Raw genomic sequence first — 26,590 nt, 5'->3', positions numbered from 1 at the left:
TCACTTCCTCTTACATGTAACACTCCTTCCTTGAAAGTGTGATAAAATTTCACTTCCTGAGAGCCGACCACGGGCCAGGGCTGCTCTCAGCACTCCCACGTGGACCCTGTTCATTTCTCAGCCCCAAGGCAGATACTTTTATTGTAGTCATGCCCGTTTTTCCAGACAAGGAAACTGAGGCACAGAGAGATTAAAGTAGCAGGTAAGTGGCCCAGTTGGGATTCAAACTGAGGCATTTTGATGCCCCAAAGCTGAATTTTTAGCTCGAATGCCAAACTGCTTCTTAGTCAAGAATAGAAAGGACATTGAAAAAACTGAAGTGATTTTTAACTTTTAAAAAAAATTTTTTATTTCAAAATAATTCAAACTTTCAAGAAAAGTATAAGAATAAAATAGTACAAAGAACACTCATATGACTGCCTATTTTAAATAATTTATCTTATTTGCTTGATAATATATTGCCTCTTTCTGTCTCTCTCTCTACACACACACACACACACACACACACACACACACACAGACACACACAATTTGTTTCCTGAAACAATTGAGGTAAATTTTGTATACCATGGGGTTTCTTTTAACCCTTAAATACATCAATGTTTATTTCTTAAGAATATATGTACCACAGTACAATCATCAACTTTAGGAAATTTAACGTTGAAAAAATACTTTTATATAATCTATTTATCATATTCTAATATTTTCAATGGATCCAATAATGTCCCCTATAGCCTTGGTTTTGCCTCTAGGCCAGAACCCAATCTAGGACAGGTATGGCAGGGGTGACCGACTGTGTCACATTAGCCTTCCTTAATCTGGTACGGCCCCTGAGCTTTTGTTTGTCTTTCATGATAAAGATATTTTTGAAGCACACAGCTTTCAAACCCCACATTTTCCCCACAGAACATTCCTTATCTTGGGGTTTGCCTGATAGCCCCTGGTGATTTGATTCAGGATATTCATTCCCTTCCAGAAGACTGCATGGCCAACACTGTCCTTCTCAGGTGTCCACACTTAGAGGTACGGGATGCCTGAGGAAGGCTGATGTATTTTTGCCATACTGATAAAAAAAACCTTAAAACTAGGTTTTGGATTATGGTTGTCAAAATTCTAAATAAATTGCTACTTAAATATCAACCAATTAATATTTTTAAATTTTGCTAAAATATTGATCTAAGACTAGCTATTGAAAATATCTGGTGAAATTTCTAGGCATTTTATTAGAGGTCTGCATCTTCCTTTTAAAAAAGCTGTCATATAAAATATTCCTGTGGACTCTAATTCCATCCAAAATGTCAGCCATCTATCTCAGTTTTAATTCTGTTGGCAAGCATCCGCTGAAATCTATGTATTATTATAATCATGATAATAAGAGAAATACAATATCACTTTAATTACATTCCAGGGCCTAAAACATTCTTCACTGAAGGAGCCAGAGTTATTGAAGAGACCAGAGTCTTTTTTTTTCTCCCTTAATTTATAATGAAAAGATGGCAGAGGCCCGGGTAAAGAGAATTAAATTCGTTTTTATCTTACAAGTCAAAGTCATCACTTTATTCCTTGGGTCTGAGTCCCTGAGATCTTTGTAAAAATTTTTTCCTGACAGCTTTTCCCCTGTTCCAATTTCCTGCCAAGACAATGGTTCAGAATAACGTGGTGTGTGAATTTTAGTGAGGAAGAATCCTTGGTATATTCGTTTTATTTTGCTGCATAACAAATCTCTACAAATGTAACAAAAAACGAATACACCAGGATCTCTTGCAAGTCAGCAGAAGGTCAAGGAAGAGGCTGAAACCTCAGGTAGGCAAAAGATATTTCCTGATAGGGCAAGAATTCCCCTAATGACGTCTGCCCATTTTTTCTAAATGAATTGCTTGCTTTTTTCTTTTACTGTTGAATTTTAAGAGTTCTTTATATACTCTAGATATGAGTCCTTTGTCAAATATGTGGCCTGCAAATATTTTCTTAGTCTATAGTTTGTCTTTTCATTCTCATAACAGGGTCTTTTACAGAACAAAATGTTTAATTTTAATTGCCTAACTTTTTAATCTTTTTTTCGTGGATTGTGCTTTTGATAGCATGTCTAAGAAGTTTGCACCAAACCTTAAGATCTCAAGATTTCCCCCTAAAATTTACATAGTTTTATGTTTTATATTGCAATCTAGGATCCATTTTGAACTTTTTTTTGTATAAAGTGTGAATTTAATCAAGGTAATTTTTTAACCTATGGATATCTAATTGGTCCAGCGCTGTTGGTTGAAAAAATGATCCTTCCTCTATTGAACATATTTTGCCCCTTTGTCAAAAATCAGTTGGTCATACTTGGGTGGGGCTAACTTGGGGTTCTCTTTTCTTTTCCACTGATATGTCTGTCCTTCTGCCAATCCCACACAGTCTTGATTTTTGTAAATATATTAAGTCTCAAGGGAGTAGAGTGATTCCTTCTACTTTATTCTTCCTTTTCAAAAAAGATTTTTCGCAATTCTCTTTCCTTTATCTTTCCATGTAAATTTTAAAATAATCTTTTGTACATCTGCAAAAACAGTCCTGCTGGGCTTTTGATGGGAATTACATTAAACCTATAGATCAATCTGGGGAGATTTGACATCTTTATCATGTTGTATTTTTCCATGAACTCGGTACATGTCTCCATTTATTAAGATCCTTCTGGATTTTTTTCTTCAGTGTTGTGCTATTAGACTTACACATGCATAATTTTTGAGTGATCGTAAGTTGTGTTGTATTGAAAGTATTTCTTTCTGTGTATAATTGTGAGCATATGGAGACATCATTGATTTGCATTATGTTAATCTTATTGTATTCCACTACCACATACTCTAAAGAGAGTTATTTTTCAGATCTCTTGAGATTTTCTATGTTGACTGTCATGTTCTCTGCAAATAGGGTTAGTCTTATTTTTTCCTTCCTGAATAGTATGCCTTTATTTCCTCTCCTTGTCTTACTAGGCTGACAAGAACATTAGTACTAGGTTGAACAGGTGTGGTGACGGCAGATATTCTTGCTTTGTTCCTGATCTTAGTGGAAGAGTATTTTGTTTCTCACCATGAAGTTTGATTTTAGCTGTAGGTGCTTTTGCATATATTCTTTGTGAAGTTGAGAAAGTTTTCACAATTGTTCATGGAAGCAGTTTTATGGCTACTTTGACATCTCTGTCAGATGACTCTAACTCTGTGTCATCTAGGTGATGGCATCTGTTGATTTTTTTTTCATTCAAATAGAGATTTTCCTGGTTCTTGCTATGACAAATAATTTTCCACTGAAACCTGAACATTTTGGATTTGATGTTATGAAACTCTGAATCTTATTGAAATCTTCAATTTTAACAGGCCTCCTCAGATATCATTCTGTGGAGAGAAAAGGGGCATTTTCTCATAATTGCTAGAGGGGTGGAGCTTGACATCCTCTCTGGCCGCCACTGACACCTGGTGGGAGAAGGGCTCTGTGTTACTGTGGGGTAGGTTGCAGGCTAGGTTCTAGGCCATTGCTCTAGAACCTGCTCAGTAATTAGCACTTGTTTGAGTCAATTATTGCCCGAAGTGGAACGTCAGCCTCGGGCTTGTGTGGGCTTCCCCTTTGGCCCTCGCAGATAGCACCCTGCTGGGAGTGCCCAGGCTCATCACTGCTCTTCATGTGTCCCTTGTTGACACTGTGGGATGGGGGTAGCCTCGTGGCGGCTGGGCAGTGGAGGACGTCCTGACTCTTTCCTAGCAGGAAGGGTGAGAGGCACCTTGTCACTGCCAGGAGCAGGTGGAAGAGCAGGATCCCACAGGGTCTCCACTGACACCCCTGGGGGCGGGGACTTTTTCATTCATTGGGCATGAAGCCCTCTCTTCCCCGTGTGACCCTCTGTCACCACCCTCATTGGGAAGTGGGGGCTCCTTATAACTGACCAGTGAGAGTGGAAGCCCAGGTCTCCACTCGGCCTCTGTTGATGAGGCTGTGGCTTGGGGTGAGGGCACAGTTTTTTCTGTGCTGTTTGACCATTGTGGAGTGGTTATCACCTAAAAGTCTTGTCTTCCTAGGCTGCACCTTTCCCAGTCTTTGGCTCGTGGGAGCTGGCTTTTCTTGGGGCTTCTGCGTCTGTGCCCATTGGCATTACAGGGTTGCCAGCTTCTCCGGTTCCCATCTGGGACATCTGAGGCAAAAAGAAAACCCAGAAATTCACTGCCCTGTTATTCCTGGGTTCTGAAGGTCCCTAGCCAGTCTGCCTTCTTCTCTCCATTTTTGGCTGTCTTTTTATATATGTTTTTAAATATAATATTTAGGGGTTTTAGCTATGCTTAGTGAGAGGAATAGGGAAAAGTAAACCTATTTCATCTTTCCAGAAAAGTAAGTTTGAAAAGAGTTCTGGAGGATGGGTGATTTGGAGTAACGCTCTTTGCGGAGGGGCCCTGGGCTGGCAAACCTCCCTCAGACACACAGTCCTGATTCTAGAGGCCCCTGAAGGGGGTCTTCCCCATGGGGTGAAAGAAGGAGTGGGGATATAGGCAGAATGCCTGCTGGGGAGTCTCTGATCCTCAATCCCTGATGAGAGCCACAGCTGGGCGGCTGTAAAGCCGAGCCCCGCAGGCCAACACACACTCAGCAGACCTTTTCACTAGCTCCCAAATTAAACCATCTCCACTTCCTCTTTAAAGTCACTATAAGCATTGTTGTCACACCTAGACCCTCATTTATCCACCATAATTGCTTGAACTGCTCCCGTTATTAAATTTGATTCCATGAAATAACTGGATAATGGTTCTTAGTGAGATGGACTGGGTTCACTCTCCCCTGCTTGTCTGAGTGAAGCAGATGGTCAGTTGGGGAACTCCTGCCTGAACCCCAGCTGCAGCCAAGTCCTGTTCACACCTTTGCAAACTCTCTGGCCATGTTATCAAGAAGTCACTCTTCAGGGCAAGAGGTGAAGGACCTGGAGCTGGACCCACAGGCTGTCTCAGAGGACTGGGACACACGGACACCCAGAACTTTCTCTTTGATTAAGCAAATATTGATTTTCACCAAGGTCTACTGGCACATGAAGATAAGTAAGTCAGGCTCCAACCTGAGGAGCTGACTGTCTACAGGGGACAGTTGCAATGCAGTGTGTTAAATACTGAGATGAAGGACTCACAGAAGAAGAAGGAGAAGCTCTTGAACCAAACTAGAGTATCCAGGAAAGCTTCCTAGAGGAGGAGTCTTATTGAATGCTAATTGCTTACATCTCTGCCTAGGTGAAATCCTTCAGCAGCTTCCCATTACTGCCAGCACATACTAAAGTGTTTACTGTGTCATGGCCTCCTAGCCCTGTCACGAGCCATCCTCTGTTGTTCCTGCTCCCTGGTCTCAGGGAACATCCATCAGGTTACTGTCCAGCCTCCTCACATGTCATCTGTTTTGCATGGGATGATGCTGTTCCCCTCCAGGGCCATAGAGATACTCCCACTCCCCTCTGTACTATCACCACCGTCAGGGGAGAGATCTGGTCTTGCTGGGCCATCGCTCTAGAACCTGCTCAGTAATTAGCACTTGTTTGAGTCAATTATTGCCCGAAGTGGAACGTCAGCCTCGGGAGCCAATCTGCAAGAATGGGACAGGTGGCATGGCATCCTAAGAGAAGACAGCCTCTGCTGAGGCCTTGGGCAAGGGCAGCACAGACTACGGGGTGGTGCAAGAGGGGAGAATGAGAGGTGACATGGGCCAGCAAAAGAGGAGGGCTTGATGAGCCCTGGGAGGACATTGGGCCTCATTCTGTAGGATTTTAAATAGCCTTACAGGAAGAGTGCCCGGCTGCAGTGCCCCAGATGGGTTGGAGGCAGGGAGACTTACTAGGAGAAGGCAAATGGATAGTCCAGGAGAGGGGAGGCTGGCTGGATTTGTCCCAGGCCACGCCAGCAGGGTCACGTTGGCTTCTGAGGCCCCAGGACATCCATCTGTCACAGCCACTTCCCCGAGGCAAGCAGTGTGTGGCCTGAGGTCAAGGTGTGCGGCTGAGAAAACTGGTGTCCATCCCAGCTCCTGGCCAGCCCATGCTTAGCCCCACCGACAGACAGTGTTGGAAATGCCAGGACAGGGCTGTGTGCCAAGGAGGGCTGAGCAGACCCAGGCAGGGCTCCCTGAGCTAACCCTAGCGTCCTAAAGAAAAGAGACCCTCCCAAACTGCAGATGAGCCCTGATTGTTGAGTCACATGTGACACATTAAGATACTTTGGTCAATTTGTAATGACTGTTCACCCTCCATGCTGCTGTGAGACTCTTCCTCGGAGCCAGTGACTCAGGCTCAGGCATGGAGCCTGAAGAGGTCATGTCACTTCCTGGGGCTTTTCCATGAAAAGAGGCCACTGTCCCCAAGAGAGGCCCTTGTCCTGACACTGGCTCTAGGACACCACATACACACATATATGCAAATGCAAAGACTTTTTTTCTTTTTTTTTGTCTTGTCAGGAAATGTTTTGAGAGTTCAGGAACTGGGCCAGCACTCAGGCAAAGAGAGAGGGACGTGTGAGTGCAATGGCTTAGTGCAGCTGAAAGTGAGGACCCGAGTCGGCGAAACCATAGCCTGTGGCTGACCTGGGAACTAGGGAAGGAGGGAGGAAATGCTTTTATTTCAATTTCCAAAAGACCAGATTCCCAGATAACTGCACTTTCTCCCACCACCTGGTGGTTTCCTTTGGGGACTGAGCATTGCCCAGAACTCTAGGAGAAAAGCCAGGGCTTGGGTAAGGGAACTTGCTGGTGAGTCTGACGGCTCAGGCCCCACCTTTGGTCCTGGAGGGTCTGTGGTTCAAGGTGGCCCAGGCCAGGCCTGGCTTCCTTCTGCTCTACCCATCTGACCCTGCCTCCCCTGGGGGCAGGCAGCAGGGCTGCACCTCTCCCTCTGGAAGGGACCCCTGAAGAGTGGACTGCAGGGCCCTGGGGTCAGGGGGACTTCGGCTGGACCATGCATGGGGCTTGATCTATAACTTAAATATTTAGACATGTGGCATGCTCTAGGCTCTGCAAATGTCAGGAATTGCCTTAAAAAGCTAAATAGAGTGGAGATGCCTAGCACGGATGCTGGTGCCTCGCAGGGTTTACGAATGATCTGTCCTGGTAAGTGGAGGCCGATGGGTTTACTAAGGGGCTCTGGTGTAGGCTGTGTGCTGCCGTTTCCTCTGCAGCATCATGGCCCCTTTCCCATGGTCCAGGACAGCTGTCATCCCACAGCCCCGCTCCCTGGATGTGCACTCCCCTCGGTCAGGTCCCTCAGGACTCCAGAGCAATGCTTCCCAGAGGCTGAAGAGCACAGTATGAATATTGCATGAATAATAATAACCCCACCACTTAGCGGTTATGCAATGCTTTCCTCTTCCACAATACTTTACCATCATTAATTAGTTATTCTGCACGGCTTCCAGCCTCCCCTGCTCTCTCTGCAAGGCATGCCCTGAGAGTTGCTCCTGCAAATGGGCCTGTCCTGGTCTGAAGCACCAACATCAGGTGGCCAGGCCCCTCTTCACTGGGATTGTACAGGCTATGGGAGGCCTTGGTTTGGCCATTTCTCGAAACAGCAGAGACCTGTGCCCTTGCTGGAGAGCGCCACCTCTTTTCTGACCTGAGCACCTTCCCAGAGCGCCTCCCGGTGTGCTTGGCTCCCCATTTCACTCATGGCCCCATGAAAGTGGCAGACACCCGTCTCAGGTGGTGGCGTGCTTGCTTGTGGAGTGCTGCCTGCACCTCACTCTGTGCACACACTCCTTCCGGGGACTTGTCCAGCCATGCTCTGTGTGCAATTGGGCCACTGAGCTGGGAGCCATGTTGTGTCTGGTCCAAGGCTGAGTAATGGGTGGCAGAATGGGGGCTCAGATCTCTTGGTTTCAAATACCCTTCCCTCCCACCCACCATGGGGGTCATGGTGAGGTTTCAGATCCCCACAGGGAGGCTCAAAGTTGGGGCAAGTCCTTTCCCCAGTGAGTAGGGTCGGCTGGGTGTCCGGCTGTGGGGCCTCTGATCTGGCCCTCCCTGGATACCACTGTCCACCCAACCACGACAGCCTCAGGCTCCTCCTTGTTCCAGAACCCCCGTCTTCCTCAAGGCTTCAGCAGCCCCTTCCCAGGTGTGGCTCAGTGCTCACATGTGTCACTACCCCTGGTCAGAATGGACCTGGGACACCCGGCGGAGGTGGGGGTGCCCTGCCCCCTTGGAGGAGCTCCTAGGCCTGGTTCAGGCCCAGGCCAGCTCCCCGCCTCCACCCCTCCATTAGCCTGAAAAGGTATTGATCAGTTTGGCTTCTGTGAGCTGAGTGTTTTAATCCCACTGTGTGAATCTTTAAGAATTAATTAGCAGAGTGCTCAAGAAAAACAAAGTGGGCACCAGTTTTGATACCTCCTGGTCACCCACTGTTATTGTTTCCCTCTTAATTATCATGCTATTTCTGGAAGCTAGAGGCAAGCTCCCTGGTGCATCTCAGCCTGAGGTGGCCTCTGCATGGCCCTCCGTGGCCTCCTGCTTCTAGTTCCTGTCCAGGGTGGCGTGCGGTGAGGAGAGAAGGCACAGAGGCATTGTAGCAGGCAAGATATGAGTGGCCAAGCACTCCCACCTCTGGGAGCGGAGTGGCCACAGGACTCTCACCTCTGCTTGTCTGAAAACCTTATCTGTCCACAGTGCCAGCCACATCTTATGCCAGTATCCCCAGCTGCTCTGACCCTGCTCAGCTTCCTTCTTTAGCTCTCAAGCCCTCTGTACCTTCTTGAATTGCCTGGCCTTTGCTTGTACCTTGTCCTCTGCCTGGTCACATTCCCTGTCTGGGCACGTTCCATTCCAGTCCCTGCTACCACCTCACCGAGACTTTATTAGCTCCAACTGGTCCTTTGGTTTTTAATTTAAATAATGATCTCTCCAGGGGAGCTTCTGCGACACCCCCAGGCTGGGTTAGGTGCCTGCTTTGGCCCACCCGGCTGGCTAATCACTGTACTTTCACGCATTAGCAGGGACCGCCATGTGTGGAATTCCTTAATCACTGCCTGTCTTCCAGAAGCCTTAGCATCAGGGGCCCAGGGGTCCTGCGCTGGAGTTGCCAAGTAAGTGGTCTGCTCTGACACCACGCGTGTTGTCTTTCCATGGATGGGGGGCGGTCCATGGAAATCAAGGAGTTGTCTAAAAGCTCCCAGAGTCCCCCTCACACCACTCCCCACCACTGTTTTGCACACCTTTTTCCTGTGTGTCCCTTTTGTACAGCTTTGCCAGGTAGGTTTGGGTTCTGCCCCAGCCTAGTTCCTTGCACAGAAAGCAAGGACCACAAACAGGTTAGAGTCACGCTCTGATAAGACTGGAGGGTGACTGAGGAAGAGAAATCTCAGGTGGTTCCAGGGTTTGAGATGGGGACTCTGAGGTTTCTGCAAGTCATGGTCTAGAAGGGTCTAGACTCCGGCAAGAGCCAAGCGATGCTGGAAGTAGGAGGACTGTGTAGCCAAGGACCATGCACCTATGCCCCTGCATTCTGCTTGAGAGAGGGCTGAACAGGTGCTATTGCACTTGGGGTAGGTGCGCTTCATTTCCACTTTCAAACAGCCCCATGGAGTGCCTGAGAAGCAGACCCATTTGTGAGCCCTAAGGCAGGGGCAGGGCCCGCCGGCACCCATATCACCCAAGCCAACTAAATTTAAAAAGCATAACTTGTGTTTCACTCTGACCCCAGGGTCCACTAACATTGCAGGGTGGCACAGGATAAATGGGCAGAAAGGCAGGAGTTGTCTCTGGCAAGTCTTTTATATGTCAGGGTCCTGCATCCCCATTTTCGATGAAAAAAGGGAAGCCCAGGATCAATCTGCTGTGTGAAGCATAACTGGGCTGTCTCCCTTGACTCTACACATCTGATTTCTTTTCTGAGCCTCTTGGCTCAGAAAAGTGTGTGCCAGCCGGGCCTCCAAGGCTCACAGTGGGCTGGAAGATGGAGCCACCACAGTGTACATGGTCTCAGAGCCACAGGGGAAATGCTATCGCCCCCCTTGTCTCTCTGTGGCTGAACTGTACTTGGATCCTGAGCTCCGTACCACTCAGTACTTACACTAGATCTTATCTCTTCAAGCCATTTCTGGTTTAACACTCAGTTCAGACTTCTCCCATCCACCTTTCTCGGCATCCCCCAGGAGAAGAGTCCAGCTTCCGAGGGCTCTCATGCATCATCTTGCTCTTGGGAGAAACAGCTTCCTCTGGGTTGTTTGTGGCCTTCATGCCATAGAGCAAGCTGTAGACTGGGGCCAACAGTGCGGGGGAGAGGTGTGACACATGGAAGGGGTTATCCTGGACTGACGAGAGCAAAGGGGACTTTCAGAGGAGTGGCTTTGAAGGATAAATAAGCACTTTCCACAGGGATGAGGGAAAAGCATTGCAGCAAAGAGAGCAGCAGCCTGTGCAGAGGCCAGGAGCCATGCGTTTTGCATGGCTCGCACGTCCCAGTCCAGCTTGTGTGGGGCTGTGTGGCGTAGCTCCTCCTTCACAGCCAGCCTTCTCTGCTCCCATCTCCCAGTCTTCAGTGATGCCCTCTCAGGACCCACTACCGAAGTCATCAGGACTCCTTTGATTACAGATGACAGTTACTGAGCTCAGATAAGAGTAAGAAAAAGAGGCCGGGCGCGGTGGCTCACGCTTGTAATCCCAGCACTTTGGAAGGCCGAGGTGGGCGGGTCACGAGGTCAGGAGATGGAGACCATGGTGAAACTCCGTCTCTACTAAAAAATACGAAAAATTAGCCGGGCGTAGTGGCGGCCGCCTGTAGTCCCAGCTACTCGGAGAGGCTGAGGCAGGAGAATGGCGTGAACCCAGGAGGCGGAGCTTGCAGTGAGCTGAGATTGCGCCACTGCACTCCAGCCTGGGCGACAGAGTGAGACTCCGTCTCAAAAAAAAAAAAAAAAAAAAAAAGAGTCAGAAAAAGAAGCTATTTCCTTACTGAGGGGACTCAAAAGTCCAGGGAGAAGTGCTTCGGGCACAGCTGGATTCAGAGGCTTCAAAGCATCTTTAGGAATTGGTCTGGGCTCAACCTTCTTCAGCAGGAACTTCAGTCTGCAGGCTCCCTGCAATGGGCAAACTCAGGCCTCCCTTGGCCCCATAGCTGTCAGCTCTGGAAGACATTCCTGCTTCTCAGTTTCCCCTGAGGCCCTGAGTTGGGTGTCACTGGTCTGAATTGGATATTCTGCCCCACCTGTTGACCAATCACAGTTGACAGGAAGAAGAAATGTGCTAATTGGTCAGGCAGAGTTCACACATGCCCCAGGAGCCAGCCCTGTGGGAGTCACGTGGAGTCCCTCCTGGTGTGCTTGGCTCCCCACTTTGCCCATCACCCCTAGAAATTGGCAGATGCCCGTCTCAGGTGGTGGTGTGCTTGCTTGTAGAAAGGCAGCTGCCACTTGCACCTCACTCTGTGCACACACTCCTTCTGGGGACTTGCCCAGCCATGCTCTGTGTGCAATGGGGCCATTGAGCTGGGAGCCCTGTTGTGTCTGGTCCAAGGCCACTGGCTGAGCAGTGGGTGGCAGAATGGGGACTCAGATCTCTTGGTTCCAAATATTCTTCCCTCCTACCTATCATGAGGTCATAGTGAAGTCTCAGATCCCCACAGAGAGGCTCAAAGTGGAACAAGCCCTTTCCCCAGTGAGTAGGGTTGGCTGGAGGTCTGGCTGTGGGGCCTCTGGTTGCTCAGAGGAAAACTGAGGTGCTAGTCAGGAGAGGAAGGCAGGCCATGCACCAGCGTCCACCCTGCACCCTGTTCCCACTTCCTCCAGCTTGTGAGGCTGAGGCTTGGGGAAGGTGCTGAGCTTTGCCTGTGACACTCTGATCTTTTCTTCAGTGTAAATCTTGTCTCCCTGCTCACTCTGTGAGCTCCTTCATGGGGGACTTGGGTCTCTGGTTGCTCTTTGATTTCTCCTAGGCACAGAGGCCCCCTGGAACACCCTGTAGGCTCTTTATTTACATGTGTGAGCCCTGTTAGGAGAATAAGGAAGCCTGTTCTAGACATTCAAAGCCGCTTCCTCTAGCTGAGAATGTTGGAATTCACGAGCTCTAAAGTTAGGAGCCATTCTGCAGCATTTAAGTCCCAAGATGACTATGGCCGGGCATCATTGACAAACACTTAGGGCAGCCTCTCCCTATTTTTAGTTCAAATACTTATAGAACGACATCTGAGTGCACGCACGCCTACTGGCCCACAACTGGGATTCCCACAGCCTGATTCTGCCCAAATAAGGGTGGCAAAGAGTGCCAGTCCCCCATCAAGGGTGGACCCAACAGGTGGACAGCTCAGAGAGGCCTGGATGCCAGGGATGGGCTCTCAGCAGGTCAGATTCCAAGTGAGATGGGGCAAAGCTAGGCCGTGCCTTCAGCTCCCTCCAAAATAGCTCATCTCAGCTTGTGTAGATCAGCCCTGCCATCTTCCTCCCCAGGAACTGGGGTGTCTGCCCTCCCATGTTTCTGGGGGACCATAAGACAGAGGGACATCCACTCTTGCAGAGGGCTCCTTGCTGTTGGGAGAGCCACTTACAGAGCAATCTGTGTGCTGCAGGCCTGAGGTGGGAATGGCAGCTACGAGGGGGCTGGAGCCCACTATTTTGTCAGGGAGGCACAGAGTACCAGGTCCAAATGGGGCATCAGGGAGAAAGCAGAAATTCTAGAATCTACAGCCTATCGAGTGCCCTTGTGCAAATTAGGAAAAGCTCCTATGGTCAGAGGCTGATCTGACCACACATGGAAGCTACACAGGTGGAGGCTGTGGAAAGCCCCCGCACCTCAGCAAGCCCTCTGGAGGTAGCCCTCTGCCCTCTGCTCTCTGCTCTAGGCAGCAGCAAGGGCTGTGTTCTAGCTCTCTGACCCTGCCCAGTGTGAGCAGTTCAAGGGAGGCAGTCAGCCAGACTTGTGCAGTCGGTGGTAGCAGTCAGATGGGATGAAGCCAGATTTGGCCAGAACTGTGCCTACTATGGCCTCAGCACATCTACAGGTTAGAAGGGTGCCTGCTTCACACAGCCTCACCTCAGCCCCATAGGACTCTCCTGTGTGGGTGCCAAGCTCCCTCCTCCTTATTGCATGAGATCTCGGAGAATTCCCACAGAGAAAATGCAGTGCAGCTCCTGCTGGTTCTCGTGGGCTTCCTCCTGGGGTCTCCCACAGATCTAAATGCAGCCGAGGCACTCTAGAGACCTCTGGCTATGATGTCCAAGCAGGCCTGCTAGGGCCAGCCATCCTCCAGCTACTTTGCAGAGCCAGGGGACATCAGTCAGTACTGGAGGCTTGCAGGGGGTCTATGACCCAGGGGGCCCTCCCCAGCTGATGACCCTAGCAGGATGCAGGGGCAGGACTGGCCAGGCTGCTGTGCTGAGCAGGGACCCTCACCCAAGGGCTCATGAGTGCGTGGAGTCACAGCTCCAAGCACAGGAGGGCTGCATGGAGGGATTTCCCTCCCTGAGGAGGGGAAAGGCTGCCGCCGAGTGGCCGTGGGGCTGGCTCACAGGAAGGGCTGGGCCCTTGGCTGCTTGAGTGCACAGCTGGGTTATCCGCCCACGTTGGTGTCCCTGCAAGTGACTCAAGGTGTTGGTGGTGTGGGGGTGGCAGTGGGAATTCACTCAGTCCCAAAGTCAGACCGCCAAAAATAGAGCCTCTTTGGGGCCAGGGATTAGGGGAAGCCTCACAGCTTGGAGGGGACACAGGATGGGACATAGAGGATGGTGTCTAAGGGACTGGCCTCTTTTTGGGGCTGAGCTGAGCCTCAGCCAGGGGGTCCCAGCCACAGAGAGGGGCAGAAGGAGCCGAGGGTTCAGGGCAACACATTTGGGGGGTGAAGTCAATGAGGAAGGACGCAGGACAGCCTGGCAAGAATGGAGACCCTGATGCTGCTGGGGAAACCAAGGCCAGGGCTGGGGCCTTTTGGTATTAGGGCTTTCTCCTCTTCCTTTCTCTTCCCTCCCAATGATGGTCTGAGTGACTCAAGCACAGCCTGAGTGTGTCTCTTGAGTGTCTCTGTGTGTACCTCTGTCTTTCTCGCCCTTTCTAACCTGTGTCCTTCCTTCCTGTCTTCTTGGATTTCATCTCAGGCTAGCATGAAGTTTCCACGCCAACGCTGCAGGTGAAAGCAATGCCCACCAAGAGAGGACCAGAGGGAGAACCAAGCAACATGCTAGTGTGGCAGGGGGAGGGCGTGGGGTGAGGCTGGGGCTCAGGGGTCTGGCCCCACCCACTGAGGCCCTGCCCTCCCCTGTCCTCCTGCCTTCTGCCCAGTAAAGGCAGAGAGAGATCAGAGGTGTCAGGAAAGGGTCCCGTCCCAGGAAAGGGTGAGGGCGTAGCACACACAGCTCTGAGTTGGGAGCGTCAGTCTGGAAAAGTGCTCCCACCCACAGCCTTCCATTGAATATAAGCCTTTGCCCCATGTCCGGAATGATGTTCAACCTAGCTGGAGCACCAGGATTGAATTTAAAAAAAAAAACAAGAAGACAATGGAATGAAGCTGATTGGGGCTTCAGAGAACAGACAAAATCAGGGTCATATTGCGTGCGGTGGTGTCTGTGTGTGTGAGCAAATGTGCTCACACGGGGCTTGTGATCTGTGGGAAAGAGAGAAGATAAGTCATTGAATTTCCAAAAATATCTGTGATTAGAGCAAAGCTGAGAACTTTTGCTTTAGAAAAAGCTTGGGGAAGCTTTACCAGTCTAAAAAGTTAGACTGCTGGAAAAAATTCTGAACTCTTAGCAGGACAATCCCTCTCTCCACCAAACACACACAGAGCAAAGCTGTCCCCTGCAGAGCTCCAACCTACCACGCCACTCTGGGCATCACTGAGTGTGGTCAGCAGACAGGGTTGGGTGGAGGATGTCGTTGCTATGATGCTTCCTTCATCATACCATCTGGTCTTTCCCAGTGAAGTCGCTTGCTTCCCTTTATGAGAAACAGGAGTGGTAGCACACTCTCCTGCCTTTGCCTGCAAGTTTGAACGTGAGACTCAGGCTTGAATCTCACCATTTGCCCATCCCCAGCTCAAGTCCATGCAGCCCCAAAACCCCTTGATGGTTTTGGTGGTGTTGTATCTGTTAGTTCACTGGATTCACGTTCGCGTCTGTAGGCCTTCCTGGACTCTCAGTGCAAACCTGCCACTTCCCACTTATCTTGGCTCTTGGGCACATTAGCAAGACCACGATGCCTCCCGTTCCTCATTTTGTGAATGGCAATAATAACAGTACTTATCTCACAGAGTTGTTGCTGTGAGTATTACATATATTAATGCCAGCACCGCACCTAATGTCCGTCTCAAAGTAAGTGGCCAATAAATGTGCACATTTCTCTCCAAGGACCTCACCTCTGCATCGCTATTTTAGGGTGCTGTTTGTGAGCAATGTCTCCTGTCTTAAGGTTTCAAGGCCTGGCTAGAAGAGTGAGGGACCCTTACAGCATGCTCTTTTTCCTTCTTTCCTTCCTTCCTCCCTTCCTTCCTTCCTTCCTTCCTTCCTTCCTTCCTTCCTTCCTTCCGTTCACCAATGTCTATTAATGCCTCCTGTGGGACAAGCACTGCATCAAATGCTGGACACTATACCACGCAGCCCAGGGCGAGACCAGCCAGAAGAAGTATTGATGTGTTAATATGTGAGAAGCTTTTAGGACGGTGCCTGGTGCAAACTAGTGCTATGTAAATGTTGTTACATATTGACATGGTCAGTTATGGCCAGCAAGCACCACGGCTGCGGAGCACACTGGGATCAGCTCACCCAGGTCTGGGGAGTCAGGGAGGAAGTGGCATGGAACCAAGACCAGGTAAAGGAGGAAGGGAAGAAGATGGGGTCAGGCAGAGGGTGTGGCCCCGAGGCAGGAGATGCCCTGGCTGTGTGGGGAACTAGAAGCACCAAAGCCCTGCTGGATTAAGGAGGGCCTTGGGAGCCACAGGGGAGCCTGTGGAGCAGGCTTGGGTCAGAGTTCAGGTCTTGGAAACTGTGCTGAACAGCTGACTGAACTGCATCGGGTGGAGACGCGTTTCTGATCTGAGTTTTGAGGGGAGTTCTGATGTCTCAGCAAGGCTCCAAGACACTCCATGGCAATTGGGAGCCCACCTCTGTGCTCTTGGCGGGTACCTGGGGTAGGCTTTCCCAGTCCTCTGAGACTGGGTGGCTGGGGCCACAGCCAGCTCTGTTCTAACCAGGCTCTGGGGTTTCTTTCTTTGCAGATGTAGGAGGAGCTCAAGTGCTGGCAACAGGCAAGCCCCCTGGGGCTGAAATTGGTAGGTGGCTGCCCATGTTATTCTGTGCACAGGGTCAGGGGCAGGAAGGAAGCTCCCAAGACACGCAAGCAGGGGCCGCAGTGCTGGAATTGGTTCCCTGCTGTCAGCATAGGAAAAGGGGCACCGTCACCTCCAGGCCCCCCTGAGTGGCTGACAGCTCTATTTTGGGGGAAAGGCCTTGCATTAAAGCTCGTCCACACAGGGGACATGATACCTCAGGGCCACAGATGCGTGGCTCTAGCACCCACAGAGCCCTGTCCCACAGCCATGGGCCCTGACAGCATGCTTTGCCAGGCTCACAGCCTTCATTGGTGCCTCCCTCCACCTGCAAGCTTCCAGCCTCTCTGCCCCTTAAGGGCCTCATCTGCTGGCCAGGCTCAGTCTGCAAGCCTCACCCTCTGAGAAGGCTCTGGAAGCCCATGACTCCAGACCAACCCAGCCTCTCCCGTCATGAGCTCCTTCCCTGTCCTCCCCAGCTGACTGCAGGCTCCTCAAAGGCCAGACAGGCCTTATCCATTCTCCTGCAGTGTTCACCACAGAGTAGGCAATTAACACACACCCAATAGATGAGTGGATGAATTAATGAAGGGATCAGTGAGGAAGGGCTAGGAGGCTCAGGTGGCCAGAGAAATGAGCCACTCACCATCTGGGGCAGGGGTAGCCAGGTGAGCTTCAGGGAGCCTTGAAAGGTGGGAACAGCTTCTACAGCTGAAGGAACCAGGGATGGTGCTTCTGAAGGAGGGGATGGGGTGCAGGCAGAGGCTAGGAGCAAAGGGACTCATGGGAGAGTGGAAGGTGAGGCTGGCCTCAGCCGGTGGGAGGTGGCGTGTTAAGGGCCACATGCATGCTTTGGACCTCATCTGGAATGTAGAGGGAGCTGCAGGTGACTGAAACCCGGTGTTCAATTCCTCCCTGCATTTCAGATTTCAGGTACGCCCTCATCGGGACTGCTGTGGGTGTCGCCATATCTCTTGGCTTCCTGGCCCTGAAGATCTGCATGATCAGGAGGCACTTATTTGATGATGACTCTTGCGACCTGAAAAGCACGCCTGGGGTCCTCAATGGTGAGGGATGTGGTGCTCGGACCTGGCTCTGCCCCACCCAGTGAGGCACCGAGGGCCACTCTGTGATGCTGGCTACAGCAAGAATGAACCCACAAGCGCAGAGCCCAACAGGCTGTAAAGGAAGGCAGTGACCTCTCCGTGTTTCTGTCTCTCTCACTATCTCTTTGCCTCTGTTTCTCTTTCTTCTGTCTCTATCTCTCTCTGTCTCTCTATTTGTCTTCCTTTTTCTGTCTCTCTTTCCATCTCTCTGTCTTTCTGTGTCTCTTTCCCTCTGTACTTTTCCTTTCAGTTGCTCTTGGCAGTCCTGAGAATCACATTTCCTGGAGAAAAGTGGGAGAGGAACTAAAATTGGCTTCACACAGAAATTTCTGTTCTCTCATCCAAATGATGAGATCAAATAAACCCAGTCCCAGTAGGCATCAAAGTTGGTCCTAAGTGTGGGTGGATGGTGGGAGGTTCTGTTGACGTTGCCTGTGTGGGTCAAGATGCATTTTTTTTTCACACATTGGGAAAGTCCTTCTCAAAGCAGTACTGAGTAGCCCCTCAGATAGAAACTGAGCTGGCTGACGTGCACCATGGCACAGCCCTCCGCCTCCTTGGCACCCAAAATGCAGTATTGATTTGCATCCCTTCTCTCAGGGTATCATCCCCAGACTCATCCTCTATTGTATTAGATGCCTCAGTGCAATGACGGTGCAGTTTTCCATGGGGTGCTTCTCGGGAGAACAGAGCCTCACTGTCTTTCTGGAAGATGTGATTATGATCCGTGAAGATAAGCAGAAGGGGCTAGTCTAGGCCAGGAGAGGAGGAGGCTTCCCAGATGCTGGCATGTGCATCGCCTGAGGGCTTTAATAGGCCATGGGAGTTTGCTTATCCTTGAGTTTGCTTATCCTTGTGTATCCCTACAAATAAGGGGAGGAAACAGCCTCTTCATCACATAGCAGCTAGGCCCCGGATCTCTCGAGGGCATCCGTGAATGAGAGGACCCAGGAGAGGGAGGTGAAAGTTCTAGGGAACGCTCTGCACCTCTTGTCACAGGACCCCCTTCCTAATGCCCGGCTTTCTCTGTTTAGACACCATCCCGCTAAAGAAGAGAGCCCCAAGGTAAGGTCACTGCCCACACAGTCAGGGAGGGTTATCGTGTTCTCTCCTGTCTTGGCCGTGCCACTCCCTTGCCTGTCATCCCCAGCCTTCTCTGCACTCTGGCATGCTTTCTAGGTGACTAGAATGCACCTTGTGGCCCCCTCCTTACACTCTCTCCTCCTCTGGACCAGTGGGCAGGTGTCACAAGAGTGAGGGCCACAGGATACAGCCGTCAAAGGGAATAGGGCTCGCCTCTGCACAGCCTGGATTAGATCCTGTTCCACCCCCACTCAGACCCCTTCAGTGCATACCCCTGACATTCAGAATGAGGCCTCCAGCCCCTGTCACTTGGGAGGTCACACGTGGTTTGTCCCAGGTTTCTGGGCTTCTCTGCTGACATCAAGGTACCCTGCTCTGCTGCGCAGAGCCCATGTCCTCAGGGATGGTCCTGCCTTGGGACCTTTGCACTTGCTGTTTTCTGTCATTGGAATGCTCTTTGCCAGAAAGCTGCAAGCCTTGCCCCTCTTTTCCTTCAAATCCCTGCTTCAGTGTCACCACTGCATCATAGAGGGCCTATTTAAGGTACAATCCCCTCTCGACTCCAACCACCATTCTCTTCTCTTTGCTTGGCTTTAGTTTTCTTTATAATTCTTTGCACTAGTTGATGCTATATGACATATTGATTTGTCTATTTTGCATGGGTTTCTTTCTAAAATGTAAGCTCTGGGCAGGTAGAGTCTTCTTTTCACTTCTGTAGCACAGCACTTAGCACAGTGCCAGGGACAAAGTGGATACTTGCATAAGTGTTGAATGAATGAATAAGTAAATGAACATGAGGCCATGGGCCAGATGCCGGGGGTCAAGGAGAGAGAAGTAGGACAATCTCCCTCAGTCTACAGAGGAGACAGGCAGGTCCCAGGTGGTGGCTGCACAGTGGGGGTGGGGGTCCTAGGAGGGCTATGGCAGGCTAAGCATGTGTTGCCTTGTGTCTTGGGGGTGCAGAGGGCTGCATAGCCACTAGGAGGTGCAGGGGAGCCTCAGGCTACGTGTGGAAGGACTAAGAGAAGCTCACGAAGGCAGAGGGAACCCTAGTATATGTAGGCATCATGGGTAAAACCTGCAGCTGACAGACATGCTGTGTGGCAGAAGCAAGTGTTTCATGTGGAAGGAAGGGCTGGAGAGATAAGTAGTTTCTACGCATGTACAGTCAGAGGGGCTTGTGTTAAGCAAAGGAGTCTGAAATCTGTTCTGAAACTTCTGGTCACCTACAGATGGATTCTAAGCAGGGGAGGGATAGAATATTTTTTGTTATATGGTAGCATGGAGGAGGGCCCAGCTGCAGCCAGGAAGATGTGCTGGAAGCCCGGACAGAGACTCATGCCTGGTGCAAAGCCCTGCTGGAGTTAAGTCCAGGTGGAGACAATGGAAAAAATGAAAGACGGGAACAAAGTTAAGGAGGAGCTGGCCCAGGGACGTGGGTTGAGGGACTGAGACAGCCACTGGAGGAGAGAAAAGAATCTAGAACAGCTCAGAGTTTTCTCTGAGCAGGTGCCCTTTGGGAAGTTGATGGGGGAGCAGCTTTGGGCAGTGAGCTGGGTGAGATGATATTTTTTTGAACATGGTGAGCCGAAGGTTTCTGGACACTTCCATGTAGAGGAGATGTCTAGTAAGTGGCTGGCATTTAGGACAGAGGTCTGGGTTGACACAGGGATAGTGGCTTTTAGAAAGTACCCAGAGCCCAGTCTCACCTTCCCGTTCTTCCATGGGACCAGGGACTGGGTAACTTCCAAGTAGTGTCTATCGAAGGAGTGGATGGATTAATGGCTGCATGAGGGATGAACACATGGTGCATTGTGGCTCATCAGCTGTCATGGAGTCATGCGCTTGGGATGAGCTGGACATGGATTTTCTTGAGAAGTTCACTTTTTTTTGAGGATTTCTCCTCCTTCAGATATTCTAGTTTTCAGCAGTGGTTTCTGATTGTGAAGCATTAAAGCTCATTTCATCAACTCTGTCTCCCAGCATTCCATCTTTCCTTCTGTTTCTGACTGTCACTCTCCTTCTCTCTGTCCCCTCCCAAGTCATCCCCCCACCCCAAGTTTGTGTCAGTCCACTGGGTCCTGGGCTGGAGAAGACAGGGTATATAACTTATCATCCAAGACAGGACTTTGTGAGAGTGAGAAGAGGCTCTGTAAAAGTTGCACCAGGATGATGGGTGTGAGCCTGGACTGTCCTAGGGAAATAGGGATGTGTGGTCAACTTAGATTGAGTGGGCCTGTGAAGTGTCCAGGCCCTGGTGGCCACACAGCACTCCTCTTGCTGGCCATGTCACATTCTCTGCACCCAGGACATGTAACCAGCTTCAGGGGGTTTTGGAAATATGTGGTCGAATTGGGGATATTTCAGGTTGAGGGACCAGAGATGCCATGGGTCCCATCTCTCTCTGTCTGTCTCTCTCTCTCCCTGTCTCTCTCTCTCTCTCTCTCTCTCTCTCTCTCACACACACACACACACATATTCACACACACCCAGACCTACTTTGGCTGAAGTTGTCACATTCCTTTTTATAGAAGAAACATGCCGAACAGCTCCCAGTGCCCCCAAGTCCACTGATGTGGGAGAGTAGAGTTCCATGCTGGCTAGCTCTTCATACCCCTCCCTTCCCCCCACCCTAAGAGGCCTTTGCCCCGGGGAAGATCTGTGTTCTTCTAGCCCTAGGGGGGTTGGCACAATCACAGGTTCTCCTAAGTGTGCAGCTGGCCAGGAGGGTGTCCCGGTCCCTCAGATGGCTGTGGGTTGGGCGCTGAGCCTCTCCCACCATGGAATCAGGATGGACTGGCCATTATAAGGGTTTTCACACAGGGCTCTTGGAGGACATGAGGAGGCCATGGATTGAGTCTGGAAGGGTGAGAAGAATTGACTTCCTAGAACCTTTGTTGCCTTTGTGGGTCCAGGTAGCATCTGTGGTGAGGAGTGCAGGAGGAGTCTGTTTTGAATGGATGGGCTGTGTTGGCCATGGCGAAGACCCTGGCACCACGTGGCTTCAGGGGCCCTCTGCTGGGTGCTTAGGTACCCAGGCAGAGGACATAGACTGCTGTGGCCAGCTCAGCCCCTGTGGTCAGGAATATTGAAACATGTGGAGATTCTAGCACAGTGACCTTCTCACCACTGGGAAGGCTCTAAAGTACTGGAGCTCCACCCAGCACAGGGACACTACCTTGACCATTTGAATTCCTGGCACACATTGAGGGGGACTTTGAGTTAAGGCGCTTTGCTTTGCAAATCGCCAGACCTTGAAGCAGACCATGCTTCAGGGACATCTTAGCCATGGACTTCACATAGAATGAAATTTCACAAAGCCTGATCCTTAATCCTGTTGCGTGTATGCACACGCATATGTGTGTGTGTTCATGTATTGCCTGTGTATATATGTGTGTATGTGCATGTGGTCATTCATGATGGACTCTGACACACATATGTCTGTGTAGGAAGATGCTGCTGTGAGCAATACAACACAGACCCATTTGAAAGCACTGCTGAATGAGCAGTCACTGTGCTTTTCATGTTCTTATGCATGATCATCTAAGAGGAGCATCTCAGTTATATGTGTTTTTTGGAAGTTCTGGGTTATTTTGAGCTATCAGGGCTATAGAAGGCATTTTCCATAATCCAAGAAAGATGGCTCCAATAGTTATTCAACAATGAACTTTCTGAAAGCAAAGTTCATGAAAAAACATGAAGGGATGCTAGAGGAAGCAGGTGGGTGAGGGAGGCAAGAAATAAAGGCCAGGAGAGAGGGAGGCTGGGAGGCAATGGCTGGATGGGAGTTTATACCCCTGATAATGAATACATTGCCCTCACCACATGCAGGGAGCTGTTCTTGGCAGGTATGGTAACAGAGCTCTTCTGCAAACAGAGGGACTTTCAGAGAGGAGAAGCAGGATTCGAGTTTCCAAAACTAACACTAGATGGAGTCAGGCTGAGTCATGAGGAAGTCAGACCCAAAAGAGCAAGCTAATGACAAGCAAGCCACTCTCCTGCAGCAAGTTTTGCATTGTCTTTCTGTCTTCTAAGGCTTAGGCAATGAACACCCTTTTATCTTGTTTTGCAGGCGAAACCACAATTTCTCCAAAAGGTGAGTTGTAAGGGTGATCACTTGTCTTAAAAGGAGGACAGGCAGTCTCTGCCCCATGGGGCTGCGTGGGTTTTCGACATGACCTCTCCCTCACCCTGGCCACACGGGATGGGCAACCATGGCCATGGCCAGGAGCCCTCATGCCAGGACAGCTGTGAGACCAGGAATCAGCATCACCTTGGGACATGTGGTACTTGACAAGATTTAACGTGAAGCTGTGGGGCATTTGCCCAGTTAGAGCTGAGAAAACGGTTTTAACAGGATAGGTAAATTATTTTTCATTCTCCAAGACCTATCCTATGTTAGTGTCCAATCTAATAATTAGCCAGTTTAGTCCATTTGGTGAAAAAAATTCCCAAACATCTCTTCATGTCATCATGCTATCAGTTTGGCTGGGTATTTGCATCTCAGTGCTGCTTTGGGGTCTCGGAGAGGACGAAGCCCATATGTGGAGGTCCGGTCTACAGAAGGGGACAGGATCTCGGACCTCTGATTGAATGAGCCTATGAATCAAGACTCCTAGGAATGAAGGCATCTTCACTAGGGTTTTGAGAATCATCATTTCACAATCCACATTCCCCAGCTTGGCTTTTCCTCACCTCATGCCCCATGCATGTGCCAAACCCACTGAGAATTTGCTCCCTGTCTGACCAGCCCAGGATGGTCACACAGGCCTGGGGCAATCACTTGACCTCAGTCTCCTGCTTTATGAAAATGTCCAAATTCAAAGAAAAGTTGAAAGAATGGGACAATCAAAATATATACACCCTTCACCTAGGGTCACTCACTGACACGGTGCCCACTTTGCTTTATCTCTGTGTACTTAAGCCTTTTTTGACTGATTTACTTGCAAATTAGTGTAGATATCATGATATTTCACCCCTGAATACAACACCTTTGTGTCTCCTATTGTGTATAATTACAATGACCACTCCTAAGAAAATTAATTCTAATTTAGTGTCATCTATTATACAGTCCATATTTAAATTTCTCTGGTTATTTCAGAAGTATCTTTTATTGCTCTATTTTTTATTGTGCTGTTTTCCAATCCAGAAAAAATATTTGTATTTATTTTGTCTTTTTTTTAAGTGTCTTTCAGTATTGAACAGCCCCTCTACTTTTTACCCTTATGGCATTGTTGATTGAGAAGTCCCTAAGCCCCATTGTCTTATCCAATGTCCCATTTTCTGGACTTGTCTGATTGTTTTCTCCTGAATAGATTCAGATTGAAGTTTTTGGTCGGAAATGCCATGAGGTGATGCTGCGTATCTTTCGCTGTATTGCATCACTCTTGGTGATGCTTCGTTTGCTTGGTTAAGGGAGTGACCACTAGATTTCTACATTTGTAGAAATGAGAATTTTCCCCTCTGAAATGAATGAATAATACGAGGGGTGGCACTTTGACACTATGTGAATATCCTGACCCCCAACAATTCCTCACCTAATGATTTTATACCTGTTCACGATCCTGCTTGAAGCAGTTATTGCCATTGGTGATTACAAAATATTGACTTTCTAATTCCAGAATTTCTTCTATATTTAATAGCTGACATTCATCTATAAGAAAGCCTTTTTATTCTATCTTCCATTTCTCCTTCTTTTGTTGGGGATTATTACTGTGGACTTCAATGCATTTTAATCCATTGCCATCATGATTCTTTCTGATGCCCAAATTGTTGCAAATTTGGCTAGTGCAAGTCACTTCTTGGCGGCCCCTGTGCCCTTTAGACAGAACCCCATTAGTCTTTGAGCACATGCTAGACTTCTGACAACACAATATCTCAGGCTCACCTTGTCCTTCTCCCAAGGGTAGCACAAGGGTCTAATTTTCCCAAGGGTCCCTGTTTCTCTCTCTCTCTCACTCTCTCTCTCTTTTATTTTATTTTAATTTTTACTATGGAATGATTTTTAGAAACTAAGATCTGGGTACAATGTGTGCTCAGGGCTACTGAGGTGTCATTGCTTCTAGGCCCTTTCAATGGGCAGAGTCAGGAAATGTGCATTTAAATTACAAACTCAACATCATAAGATTTTTCCTAAGCTTTCCCTAATCCATGTGTCTAGATTGCCTTCTCCAAAGTAAAAACCCTGCTTTTCAACCACATAATATTTTTACTCATTTTCTCTATTCTATAATACACACAAAATGCCTCCAGAAATTAGAGCACTATACAGCTATAGACCTGCTCAGTAAACTTGCACATTTCTTTGCAGTGGCTTTTACCCTTAGAATTTAGCCCTCTAGGTGTGTACAGCCAGAGTATTGTGTTCAGATGAAATTAATTATATTCTCTGCGTGGTTATGCTATCAATTGGATAGAGAGTCAGAAACACTTGTTTTAATGTGTATTCTATTTCACTATTTCCTGTTTTAGTCTTTTAAAATTTTAATTTACATAGTTTTGTTTGCACAGTTTATCTCTGAATCGTGTGTCATGTACACGATTCAGAGATAAACTATGTAAACAGATAAACTCAGAGAAGTGTTTCTCTTGTAACTGTCCACTCCACCGCGTTCCTACCTACTGCTTTGAAGTTGCTATTTTCAATAGTTCCTGGTTTATTCTTTCTGTGATACTTTTACAAAAATATATTTAATTAAAAACACTTTTATATAGACACACTTTTTTAGATAAAATTAGAAAATGTTTACATATAGATGTATATATCTGTGCATATATACTTTTTCCAGCACTTGGATGGTTTTATTGTGTACTTAGATGTCTGATCCATTTGGCATTTTTTCTGGTGTGTGGTATGAGTTACAGATCCAATTTTTTCTTTTTCCCAAATGCAATTGAATTATTCCGATACTATTTTTTAAAACCACCCTATTTCCCCAGTGTTTCATTTGCCACTTTTATAATGTTCTAAATTTCTGTGTGTACTAGGGTATTTCTAGACTTTATTCTCCATTGGTATTTGTGGTTATTCATGTGCTGAGAGCTTCCTAGAGAGGCTGAGCCTAGAGAGGCTTCCTGGTGTACTCTACCTTCTGGTGGGGCTGGTTCCCTCCACCTGCACACATGTTGTGCTTCCTTTGCAGGGGACATTCTTGCTATTTTATTCCAGCTATTCTTGCATATTTATTTTTCCATATGAACTTTAGAATCAACTTCAGAATCTTTCCACAGAAACAAAAATCTTTCATGGTGTGGGGGCTGGGGGAGGTCCCAGTGGAGAATTTTATGACGGATTGCTTTGTGTTTTTGGTTATTGGGTTTTTGGATAGACCAAAGCAAAGAAAATAAAAATAACACACAGAAAAAAAAAAAGAAGCAAACATCCTGGTATTTAAATTGGGATTGCATTACATTTACATATGAAGTTAAAGATGATTTACTTCTTTAAGATGTTAAGTGGCTCTCCATGGAAAAGAGATAATTTTTTCATAAAAAATTATCTGATTTTGTGTGTTTCTGTTTTTGTGTGTTTCAGGAGAGTTTTCAGATTCTACTCTTATAAGATTGTCATATTTTTTGTTATATTTATTCCTAAGTATTTTGCCTTTGCTGCTTTAAAAATAGCGCTTTTGCCATTATGTCTCCTACCTGGTCATTGATTGTATTTTGATATTTGGGGATTATGTTAGCATTATAGGGGTTGCCTTGTTGAATGATTTTATTATTTGTCTCTGTTTTCTCCTCTGTCCCTTGAGTTTTTACGATATTATGTCATCTGCCAAAATATAGATCTTCTTTCCCAATTCATATGCCTTTAATTATTTTTTCCTCTCTGATTGCATTGGCTAAAAACACCAATGTTAAATAATAGTGGAAAAAGTGTGCATATGACATGCTTCTGCCAGATTTTGATGGGAAATCCACTAGTGGTGTCCATCAAGTAACATGCTGGCTCTAGGGCTGAAGCACACATATCTTATCATGTTAAGGAGCATTCATCAGTTCCTATTTTACTGAGTTTTAAAAATCAGAAATGTGTGTTGGATTTTGCCAAAGATATTTTTTCAGTATTAGCAGGCATAAATGTATCCTAAACAGATGAACCCTGGGGCTAACCAGAATGTATAGGCATCCTCATTATTAGTTTACTTTTTTTTTTTTTTGTTCTTCTTCTCTC

General features: G+C 48.2%; 1 protein-coding gene across 7 annotated transcripts in view; it reads left to right on the top strand.

The window, feature by feature from the left end:
- TMEM273 (transmembrane protein 273) overlaps nt 1-26,590 on the top strand; it is a 33,872-nt gene that overhangs the window by 4,502 nt on the left and 2,780 nt on the right. For 2 of the 7 annotated variants that reach the window (XM_030798063.1, XM_030798062.1), the window contains exons 2-6: nt 16,175-16,228; nt 17,152-17,292; nt 18,366-18,396; nt 18,801-18,957; nt 22,487-22,510. In XM_030798063.1, the coding sequence (XP_030653923.1) occupies nt 16,175-16,228; nt 17,152-17,292; nt 18,366-18,396; nt 18,801-18,957; nt 22,487-22,510 (407 nt within the window). Of the gene's footprint in view, nt 1-5,483; nt 5,694-16,174; nt 16,229-17,151; nt 17,717-18,365; nt 18,397-18,800; nt 18,958-22,486; nt 22,511-26,590 lie in introns of those variants that run through there. The other 5 variants (XM_030798067.1, XM_030798066.1, XM_030798064.1 and 2 more) reach the window with 4 other exon arrangements.

This window comes from Nomascus leucogenys, chromosome 18 (assembly GCF_006542625.1).
Source record: "Nomascus leucogenys isolate Asia chromosome 18, Asia_NLE_v1, whole genome shotgun sequence".
Classification (NCBI taxonomy): domain Eukaryota; kingdom Metazoa; phylum Chordata; class Mammalia; order Primates; family Hylobatidae; genus Nomascus; species Nomascus leucogenys.
This window is presented reverse-complemented; position numbering and strand designations above follow the sequence as displayed.